The 12,135-nt window shown below is 32.1% G+C and overlaps 1 protein-coding gene across 7 annotated transcripts; it reads right to left on the bottom strand.

The window, feature by feature from the left end:
- Positions 1–5,285: 5,285 nt before the first annotated feature.
- LOC142613709 (putative E3 ubiquitin-protein ligase RHB1A) lies at positions 5,286–9,186 on the bottom strand. 7 transcript variants are annotated; one of them, XM_075786175.1, is made up of 5 exons: positions 9,003–9,186; positions 7,711–7,832; positions 6,378–6,807; positions 6,085–6,194; positions 5,286–5,989 (listed from the first exon to the last, which is right to left on the bottom strand). In XM_075786175.1, exons 2-5 carry the CDS (start codon positions 7,759–7,761, stop codon positions 5,960–5,962), a joined length of 621 nt encoding a protein of 206 aa, XP_075642290.1. In that variant the 5' UTR covers positions 7,762–7,832; positions 9,003–9,186; the 3' UTR covers positions 5,286–5,959. The 7 variants fall into 7 exon arrangements, with proteins under 7 accessions (XP_075642290.1, XP_075642286.1, XP_075642287.1 ...); XM_075786171.1 differs by having other exon boundaries at positions 7,696–7,832; positions 9,003–9,168; XM_075786172.1 differs by having other exon boundaries at positions 7,696–7,832; positions 8,873–9,016.
- Between the last annotated feature and the right edge of the window lie 2,949 nt (positions 9,187–12,135).

The following is a 12,135-nucleotide window of genomic DNA, read 5'->3' as shown; positions in this document are numbered from 1 at the left end:
GGCATAGAAACGTGGGTAATATTTAGCTTATTTGGTAAAGTTTTACTGAAAAGGGAAGAGATTATTTCTCCCTTGAAGACTTGTTTGTTAGAGTGTATTTTCAGATTAGTCAATTTATTTAGTTTATGCCTGATTTTTCTAAAATTTAAATATTTTTTAGATACCATTGTACTGTTATTAAATTTATACTTTAATCACAATAAATTAATGAAAAATAAGATTACCCAAACCAGCTCTATATGTAACAAACTCATAGTGGAACAATAAACAAATAAATACGATATTGAGATTTAACCACAAAAATAACCCAAAAAAAAGAGAGTAAAATCAATTTTATATGCATTTCCCTTGTTTCAAAGTAAAAATATTTTAAAAATTTTCTTTTCTTTTTTTGGTACTCCTATTTGATACCATTGGAATTTTTGGTTAATGAAAACCCTTAATTTTCAAAACCACCCAAAAAAAGAAATGGCTTACACTTCTCAAAAGCAAAAAACGACTTCAACATCGCATCATGAGTGGGGATACAAACTCAAAGTGTCTTCATTGGGAACACAATAAGGTGTTAGCTGAACTACAAGACTCGTGACCTTTTCTAACAAAATTAAAAAGAGGAAAAATCTAAAGTCTTAACTAATTCTCTCTCTTTATTCTTATCTCTAAGACTCTAACATTGAACTTAAGGTTGTATGATATAATGGAAAGGAACAAAATCTAGTGTAAAATTTGGTTTTCTCTTTTATTGAGATTTTTTTAGAAGGTAAATTGAAGGGTTTGTGAAAAAATGATGAATTTACTTTGCATCTAAAAAGGGACAGATATAAGAGGAGAGGAAAAAATGCGGTACAATAAAAAACAAATACAATTTCTATTATCAAATTATTTCTTTAGGTTTTAAAAGAGAGAAGTGGATAAATACTTTAGTTATATGTATAAGCCCTAAGCTCTCTCTCCACTTTTGGCTTAAATTTTAATGTCAGTAGTGACTTGAATTTTTTATCCGAATTAGTTTATAAAAATCAAAGTATCACACATAATTAAGACATTGGTATTTTTAATTTAACAAACTTTAATTTCTAAAATATCTCAAAGCATGTTAGTTATAATGGAAAAAAGCTACATGTGACCAACCTTAATTAATACTAATAATTTTTTTAAAGATAATTACATTTAAAATCCTATAGTTTACGAATATAACAATTAACCATATAATTTCAAAACTAAGAATTAAATCTTTTTGTTTTTTTCTCAAAAAAAAATCTTTTTGTTTTAAAAAATAACAAATTAAACCTTAATTCATTTCAGTGGAATGATATTGTGTTTGAAGTTTAATATAAACTAGGGGTTTAACTCATTACTTTTTGAAACTTTTGGAATTAATTTGCAACTTTTTAATTTTAAAATTTTAATTTGTTACTTTCAAAACTACAAATTAATTTTTTTTTTCTCGTTAAATTATAAGATTTAAAATGCAATTTTGATAGGATTTAATATATGGCGTCCTCTACCCAATTAATTTGGTCTTAAGAATGGTGGCTCAGATATTGTCATCCTTCAACATTTTTTTCCCCTCACAAAGTGACAACGTCCAAGTTATGATATTTGAACCACGCTAATAAAGTGGGGCAATAAAATGGTTGCATGAAGGTTAGAATTGATAGGGTTGTGGTTTAGAAAGCCTCTTGTCCATGGGTTGAAGGACATTACTTCATCACGGGTGGGTAGCAATCTATAAACAATTATGTCCTTATATATTATATATTTTATTGGGGTTTTCCCAAAAATTAACATTTGAATTTATATGTTTAGTGTATTCTAGTTAGCTTAACTGGTTAAGTCTCTTGTCATTGAATAAAAAATTTGGAATTCAAATCTAGCTTACATAAAAAAACCAATTGTGTATTGGTCTAATAGTAAAGAGCAATTATCATAGAGCGAACATCATAAATTAAAATTATATTGTAACTAACACACACACACTTGACAACCAAAGACTTCTATCATTTTACCAAAACAGGACTAGTGCCATTACTAGACCATTTTCACAATAAAGCTTAGTTGACAAGTTTTTGTTGATTCTCATTGAGCTTACCACCGACATCACTTTTTTTATCAATCTCAAAACTAGAGATTTGGGTCAATTACAAACCAATCAATTTTGTATTATTTACTTGAGGTTTAAGAATTATCTACCAGTCTATTTCAATTTTGTTAAATGTATAAGACAAAACAAAAAAAAAAATCATATATTATGCACGTATTATTTTTAAAATAATTTTTTATAATTAATTGCTCAACCGCACAATGTGACCATTTGTTTATCATCAATTATAGTCAACAAAGTTAAAATGAAGAGGGTCAATTTGGACAATTCCTAATCCTCACGAGTGAATAATACAAAACTAATACCACGTGAGAGGATTCACATCATTCCGTGCAAAATTTCATGTCTATTTTAGTACAAGAACTTACTTTTTCTATTTTACACACTCACTTATCCAAAACTCATCTATTCTACCGTCTATTTTATTTAAATAATCATGTTCCTCATTTTTTTTTTTTTAAATTTTCTCTCAACCCCTTTTAACCAATCTGAACACTGTCTCTCTCCGTTTATGAACACATCACCTCCATGGATGAGAGCTCCAGGAGCCTCCTTTCCTCAAATCGCCTCTCCCTCTCTCCCTCACAGTCAAACATCTCTCCCTCTGCTCAAACCATTAAGCTGCCACAAGCATGCTTCTCCAACACAAGCACCAATCCACAAGCACAAAGATTCGTTCTAGTCAACCCACAATCACCGATCTCCTCCACAAGCACCGAGACTTGTTCTAGTCGACTACCAAGCATCAACCTACAACCACAAGTTTGCAACAAAGCTCTCTCTGTCTCTGTTGGTGTGTCAATGTGTGGGTGTGTTCATTTTTTTGTTGATTTTGTGGTCATATTTTTGGTTTATTTTATGGTCATATTTTTCTTCTTCCTCCTACTAGATTGAAGAGATTCTGGGTTGAAGAGAGAGAGTCTGATGAGAATGAGAGGGGAGAGAGAAAAAAATATTTAAATAATGAATTAGAAAGCTACAATAACTGTGTATATATACACGATTACTGTGGCAAATTTAGATATTTACAAAGCTATACAAGGACTGATGTGTGTGTTTTTTATGTTATATTGTATAAATTTTTGCATTTTTGTATTTTAGACCCACATGCAATTGCTCTAAGAGTCAACCTACAACTAACCCAAATCCCAAGATGTCTTTTTTGCATTTTGGCCAGAAAAAATAAAAATAAAGGATAAATTATTGGTTGGACTATGGCTCAATGACAATCTCTTAAGACTAACTTATTTAAATGTTACACATGCCATCGTAGGTAGCAATGTATTTTCAAATTTCAAGGCACCACTGCTACATACGATACATAACATACATACACAGCTGACAATCTCTATGATTTGGAAGCATGTAAATGAAAACGTGAAAACATTTTCATTACAGACAGAAAAGGTCTGCACTAACACACGAAGCAGAACGTAGGTAGCTATTGCAACTGGCATCTACTCGTTGCAAGTGCAACCATCAATTAGAATTCATAACCAAATATTTGTAAGTTGTACAAAAAAAAAAAAAAGGCGGTATGTGAAACCTGTAATGCCCCTAAATGATTCCAAGCTCGATGAGCTCCAGGACAATAATGACCTGATCTTCTAAAAACAAAACAAAACAAAACAAAAAATTTACCCTACTTCACGGTAAAGTAGGCCGATCCAGAGTTGGTGTCAATGGCATCAAAGCCTTCAGTAGATCCCCAGCACAAACAAATGATTACTAACGAATAAATCAGCAAAGTCACCTTTGATATAAGTAAGGCACCTGCTACATCTGACTAGACTAACACATAATTTGTCATTGTATTTGATTGTAACACAACAATGTATGAGTTTAACCCATGGCTTTAAAATCTAAACGGGGAACCGAATATGAAATCAGTCCAGTAAAAACCAATAAAACTGACAGTTCAACTGTGAAAACTGCCATTCAACCGGTAAAAATTGAGAACTAAACCCATTTTCAGTTCCTTGACCATTCCAGTTTTTAAAATTATAGTTCAACTGAAAACAACTTTTTTTTTTTTTCAATTACAACAAAACTCTTCAACCCTAACATAATATATTTACTAACCGAGTTGCATATCACAATCCATTAACCCATTTTATATATAGGTCGTATCAATTCCCATTTTATAAATAGGTCGTATTGAGTTGATTCATTTAACCCGTTTAATAAACTAGCTGTATTGGTTATATGTACATGATTCATTTAACCCATTTAATAAACTAGCTGTATTGGTTTGACTTGAATTCATTACCAAAAAACTGACCTAATTAACACATATTTTCAGTATTTTCAAATGTGCTACGTATGTGTTCAAACGATAATCTAGTATTCAACTTATCATAAAGTGTTTCAAAAAAAAAAAAAAAAACCTATCATAAAGACAATACTAGAATTGTGAATTTTGAGATTCTTCTATCATTAATTAAAAAATTAAATAAACATGTGACCATCACTTTTGATTTAATGGGTGCATGTCCACACTCAATGCTCAAAAGTAACAATTCATAAAGTAGAAAAATAAATGTGACACATGCTCACATTTACTGCTTATTTTATAATTCAAACGTCATAACAATGGGGAGAGGGGCATTGAATGTGCACTCAACTTACCACATTGTTCTATATGGATAAAGACTAGCACGATGAGGCCCTCAGAGGCTTTCTTGAGAGCTCTCACTATTTAATATATACTCAACACATAAAATCAAGTCACACCATGACATCATGTAAATTTCCGTCATTACACAATCCATCTACATCTTAGCGCAATTCAAATGGCAACTACATCATGGGGGCACTGGGCGCCGTGAAAAAGAGAGGATTGAGGGGAGAGGAAGTGGTATTGAGGGATTGATAGACAGCACTGTTCCGTCAAAGAATATAAGTGGTTGTTGCTTCAAATGAAGTCAGTAAAACAACCATGCTTTAGAAAAGTGTCTGTATATACTTATGCATATGAGCAGATTAACACCAGTAAACTATCAATAAAAGGTCCCAAACATGTGCAAGTTTTTATGAGACATGATGCCAAGTCAACCAGTCAAAAGACTCAAAACAGATAAGATTAGTTATGAAAGCAACCCCTCAGATGCTCATAAAGAAGAGCAACTACCAGAAATTTGTTAGTAGAGAAAACAAAAACTGCACCTTTGAAGATGTATAATGCAAATCTAAAAGGTTAACCAATTCAATCAAACTTAATAATGCCAAAATCAGACTATTATTTACAGGAAGAATCTGAAACAAAACATGTCTTTTCTTTTTATATTCCCTACCCTTACACGGATTAAATCTCACAATAAACAACCCACAGAAACAGGAAAAAATTAAGAGAGTGAAGAGGAAAATTGGATCACATAATGCAGGACCAACAGAAAAGTGAAACTCACAGAGAGACAGAAAGAGAAAAGTTCACCTATAACTTTTTTGTATGAGAAATTAACCTGTATCTTTGGACAATCAATGTGACTAGCAAGTAGCAAGGCAATTCCTTCAAATTCTATGCAGCTGAAGCCAATATATTGTTGATAACATGAAAATCAAAGCACTATGGACGAATGCATGAAAATGGATAGTGGACCTCAGGGATTGTATGGTGGCAGTCTCTATTTACTCTTTTTTTTTTCAAAGCTTAAAAGAAAAGAGAATGCACAAAGACACTACGCTTTTGAAGTGGGCATGATTCCTTCAGAACCAAAATAACCAGACCACAGCCAATCTGTGGCTGCCACTTAAGAAAGGACAAAAAAGAGAGAGAACTCTCATGGGTTGTAACCTTTGCTCAGACCATGATTCAGGCAACAAAAAGGTTGAACATACGTGAGCTTCTGATTGCTGCTAATCAATAGGAGGATCGAAAATCATCTCCTGCATCATATGAAAAACAGAGCACTCTCAGTATCAAACATGGTTACCTTCATCCATTCACAGAATAATGGAAGTTTTGTTTCATTGGGGCAGACCTTATCACAAACAGGACAAGAATCACTTCTTTCCATCCATTCAAGAATGCAAGCAAGGTGAAAATGATGCTCACACTTTGTGGTAATTTTTGGATTCTCATCATCATATTCTGCAGAGAAGAAGAGAAAAATATCCATCCATAAATTCTCTATTCGAAACACAATGGACTGAATGTCACATCATTACTAGCAAAAGAAGATAACACTGCAGCTGGAAAAGCCAAAGCTGCAATGAAAAGGCCTACAACCATATAATTTATTATTATTTTTTAAAATCACAATAAGAACATTACCTTCTAAACAAACAGGACAACCATCTTCTTCCTCTGTTGCAGTAAAAACAGCTTCCACTGACTTTGAAAGTTCAACTTCTGAATCCTTTGCGGAGTCAAGATCAATATTGGTTTGCAATTTGCATTCCAATTCCTTAAGATCTTCACATTCTGTTAAAGTTTCTTGAGTGTTGCCACCAACTATTTCTTCAACAGAATTGGAATTTGTTGTTTGCACTGCTGCATTACTCTTGTTGCTGCAAATTTCTTGAGCCACTGGAGGAGTTTGAGGACGCCCTACAGGCACATCATAAGGCATAGGTGTAGGAGGTGGTCTGTAAGTGTCTGGAATTGATGTATCCAGATTTGTATCAACCAGGAGCCCTGAAGACAGTGCGGAGGCACCACCATGGTGAGATAAGGGCACATGCTCGTCTGATGCTCTTGGGTACTGCAGAAAAAGTTGACTGAGCATGAATAAAAAATATAAGATGAAGAGCCATGATGCAGCCAACATTAGCAGCATGTGATTACACAAATATTTCTGAATAATACAAAGCAAGTATTACATGGAAGAGCTAATTCCACTATAACAAACTATTTGTTCTCTCAGACTGTCAATAAAATTTCAAGGAGACTCACAGGATAACTGTGCAGTGTTACATTAGCTAGATGTTACCACCGGGTAGCCCCCCCCCCCCCCCCCCTCTCTCTCTCTCCAACAAATTGTTGTGGACTTAAATACAAAAGGCAGTCAAATATTTTAGTGTGGAAAATGATGATTAGAAAAGACTAGCTCTTAGAGGTTAGGCCTTGGTGTGATGGCAACTGCCTTCAAGCAAAAGTGACACTTTGCGGGTTCGAGTCCAATAACCAGCCTCTCCAAAAAAAGAAGGGGTTAGGCTGTCTACCATTCACATCTCCCAAACTCCGCAAAGAGTAGGAGCTTTTGTGCACTGGCTAGTCTGGGTACGACCTTTTAGAAAAGACTAGCTCTTGCTGGAGTCAACCTACATAGGGCTACAAGGCTGAGCTTTTGCTAAAGATACCTTAGTAATCTTCCAGTGTGACCACAAAAGTGCATAGGTCATAATTGAGCATTTGAATTACTTCAACTATCTCACAAAACACACACACAAACACCATCAACAACTAAACTAGATTAATATAAGTAATCTTAGCCTGCGAAAAAGGACAGCTATTATCATATTGCAATCTAGCTTATTCACACTCTAAAAAAAAAAAAAATTTTATATACATAGGCAGTAGAATTATGTATGCAAAACATGAGCATTGTGGAGAAGAAAAGCATCTTATGTTAGGAAAATATTAAACTAACATAATAATACTCCACCGTATTATTCAGTTCAGCTGCCCTGGAAGAACAACAGCAGCAACCTCCCATCTCCTTTAATTTATCTAGACTCTCCACCTAAAATAATCAGCATTTGGTGCAGCATGTCCCCTTCTGTGACACTAAAAAATGACACATTCTATTAGAAAAGAGATAAGAAATTATAAATATTAGGTTTTATACACCTACGGGATCTCTCCTATACAACATGCGCACTAGTCAACACAAGCTTAAAACTGCAAGTAACTCAAGCTCATACGGAACACCAAATGTGAAACCGCAACTATCAGTATCAGGTATCTATAAGGCAAAGTAATAACCAGTTTCATGGTATCTATTACAAAATAATCATCACAATTTCCAATAACAAATTCAAAAAAAAAATAGAGATCAAAGCACATTAAGGACAACCCCAGCTAAGCTAGCCATTCCAACCACACAACAGAGCTAACCCATTAAGCTAGGAACTTCAATTATCAAAACCGAAACACCGCAAGTATCAGAACCCATGTTGGCAAAATATTCAACAATGCCAAAACCAGCACCAAAACCCTCCATACCTACCCCTTCCCATTGAAAAGTACCACATAATTCACAAACCCAACAACCAAATCACTGTTTACTATACAAAAAAAATCTTCACACAACAATTTAAAAAAATAAATAAAAAACATATATAAAACCCGAACCCATCACCTACAATACCACCAATAATTTATTATTTCAAACCTCAAACCCCTCCATTCCTCTCCAATACCATTACCTAAGTTTGTCAAAATAGAATTGCAAACTTTCTCTAGCTTACCAATCATGTAAACTCAGGAAAAACAATCTAATTATCACACAAACCTAATTCCAACAACTCCCCGATCCATAATTTCACATATAACTCTTAATCACAAGCTGATCACTGAAATAAACACACACAAATATATATACATGAAATTTTCATATTAACAGAACGCAGGAATTTAAAAAAAAAAAAAAAAGCACACGAAACAACCAGCTCAGACTCACGGTCCATAAGCCACACACACCGATACATGTATAGGAAATGAAAAACGAAGAATCACAAAAGAACATGTAAGCCGAAAAGCCAAAATCAGAGTCCATGAGCACAAAAAACAAAGAAACCCTAAGAGAAGGTGATAAGAATGAATACATTTGAAAGCGAGAGAGAGAGAGAGAGAGCAAAGTGATGGATTTGGATTTCGGTGGAGACAAAATTGGAGACTGTTTTTGAAAATTCTTTCTTTTTGGAAAAAGGGAAAGAGTGGGGGAAATAGTTTTACCTTTTACGATTGGGAATTGGAATTTGGAAATTTCCAGGAATTGGTGGGAGTGAGGGTTATTATTGTGTTAGAGAGAGAGAGATAGAGAGAGAGAGAAAGAGCTTTGGCTCTATTTTTCTTCTTCTTTTTTTGTGAGAGAGTGTGTATTTGGGGTTGGGACAAAGTGAGTGATGATTGATGGGTTTCGTGTGAGAAAACAAAAGATTCACACAACAAAGGAAAGGAAGACTTGGAAAATAAATTAATAAATAAATGTATTAAGTTTGCGGGAATTTTATCTGAGGATTTGTAGCACGCGCTGGGCGGTGGGAGAGATCATAGGAGTACTTGCTATATTTGGTAGGCCACGAGGGAATATACTCAGTCTACTCATTCCTTATAAAATTAAATTAAGCGTGAGTTTGGAAAAGTGCAAAAAGTTAAAATTATTTTATTGTTTTGCTCATTTTTATTATTATTTATGAATTTTATTATATTTTTTAATACTATTTATAAGTTTTATTGTATTATTTTAATTAATTTTTATTTTTATTTACAATATTTTTAACAAAATAAACAGTATTCAAACTGACCCTAAAAATATGAAGAATGAGATCAAGTGATTGAACTATAATAAAAAAAAAAAAAAAAAAGTATAGTGATGATCTGGAATAGTGTATGGTATTCCAAAGTTTTCGATAGTTTTCGATAGCTTGTTTGCTAATTTTGAAATAAAATATATAATTTTTGTTAATTCATAAGTTAAATGTGCAATAAAAAGATAAATGTGAGCTTATTTTAAAAAAGATTACTACTATAATTTTATTAAATTTTTAAAAAGAATTACGACTCATAAAAATAAAAATTGACAACAAACAAAAGGCAAAAAAAAGCTTTTGCGAAATGGACGCTACTTTATTGGTAAAGTCGGTGAAAGGTGCTAATGTTATGAAAACTAGAAACATATTTATGCTTAAAAAACTTTATTTCTAAAGAAAAACTTTAACCTTTTTTTTTTTCTATTGAGGTGATAAGTTGTGACGAGTGTATAATATAAATGTTGTAAACTATAATCCCAAGTGAAAGTTATGTTGCATTAATTATAATTTGTCAATTTAAAAGTTTGAATGTTATTAAATTTATTGTGTTTATAATATTGTTATTTTTTAAAAAGAATTCAATTCAAAAACACACTTTTTTTCCTCTTTATTTTAAAAGGCAATTCTCTTAATAGTTAATACGACATTTAATTTGTCAAACACCTTTTTTTCTTCTTAATTTAACATTTAAAACCAATTATTTGTCCCTCGAAATCATAAAAGCAGATGAGTCTAAGGCTTTTAGAGTGCTATGATAGGATGACCTCATGAGATCGTCTCATAATATGCACTCTCTATCTCTACTTCCCATAGTATTTATTGGGAAGAATTTCTAGAGCATCCCCAAACTTAATATCCTTGTAAACATGGACATTTTTGGATTTACAATAAAATTGGAGACAAAAAATTGTTCACTAACTGTTAAGGTGGGTTCATGATTATTATATTACTCCTATGTCCTATCACTAATAAGATTATGAAGAAAAAAAAAAAAAAAAACTTTGTCAATAGTATTACCCTATTACTCCTCTGTTTAGTATGCAATAATAGGGCCGTCTGAATTAAAATAATTACGTGATCTATGACATCCTAGGATAAAATTCTGACTATACAAATATTCTAATGCTTTCGTTTTAATTGATCATAGAAATAAAGACATTACATTTGATTTGATTGATCAAACGAAACGAAAGAGGAAAAACAAAAACCGAAGTGAAAGCCCACCAGAAATTCGTGGTCCCTCTATGACTTGTTTTCCTTTGTTGTGAATTTTAGTTTCTTCATTTGACTTACTTAAACCTCATGTCATGTTCGCCGACTAAATTAACATCTTTAAATAGATAATAATGATCCTTCATACAGGTCAACAACCCTTGAATATGTATAGGACCCTATATTACATGGATTCATATTATAAAATTAAAAAAAAAAAAAAAAAAAGTATTAGTTATAGGCAAAAGAAATTCATTATCATTGCATTGCCACCAACTGAAGTGGGTTAGCTAAAACTCAACCAAGATGGTCCATTAGCAAAGTGGGACAGGCAAGGATAAATTTATATGAAGATGAAGTGCCAATCCAACTCAATGATCGTTTCTCACTTGTCTATAATCACAATATTACACTGCCAAAAGTTAGTGGATATATGATAGGAACATACCAAGGCCAATTGATCATGGATCAAGGCCGAAACAACGTCAAATATGCTTAAGTATTATATATACTCAATGAAAAAAATTTATATGGTAATTTTGTGTAACTGATCACACAATCTCACCTCAAACAAAAACAATCCATGCCTGTCTTTTCCTTATCAAAATGCTCTCAATACATGCATGCAAAAATGAAGGAAATAGCACCAAAAAATAAACAGTTTTATACTGTTATAAAAAAGCTTACAAAAAGTGACAGCTTTTATAATTACCATACTAGTCGCAGTCCCGCACATTACGTGTGATAAATTTTTAAATAAAATACTATTTTAGTCTCTAGACTTTGTAAAGAGCTTTTTTTTTTTTAATAAATACTTTTGTCATATTTTTGTCTATAACATTTTTTACCATTATAATATATTTATTGGTTGATGATTTGCATAACATGGACATTAAATAAGATGTAGAACTATTCATTAATTTTTTTAAGTCATGGGGTCTGAAGATTATGATTATATATATATATAATTTCCCTAGTTAGAGTTTGATTATTTTTAATTTAAATTTCGTATTATTATATTTAATTGTTGATTATTGATTTAATTAAGCGAATGTAATGGTTGATTTTATTGCACTATAAAATTTTCAATGTCATTTGTATAGCCATCTATATTTTATTTCTTACTCCTCTTGACCTCCTTTTTTATTTTCTAAATAACGGTTATTAATTGACGTTTGATTTCATATTTTTTATATTCCTTCATTTATTCTTTATTACTTTGTATGTTCCTACCTAGTTGTAAATTTTGTGTTTATCAATAAGAAATAGATATCATAGTTGACTTAAGTAGTTATAGATGTAGTAACGTTAGTGGTATGTCAAAAGATTTTTTTTTTTTTCTT

The sequence above is a fragment of the Castanea sativa genome, chromosome 10 (genome assembly GCF_040712315.1).
Source record: "Castanea sativa cultivar Marrone di Chiusa Pesio chromosome 10, ASM4071231v1".
NCBI classification, from domain to species: Eukaryota; Viridiplantae; Streptophyta; class Magnoliopsida; order Fagales; family Fagaceae; genus Castanea; species Castanea sativa.
Note: the sequence above shows the minus strand (reverse complement) of the source record. Positions and strands in the feature narration are given on the sequence as shown.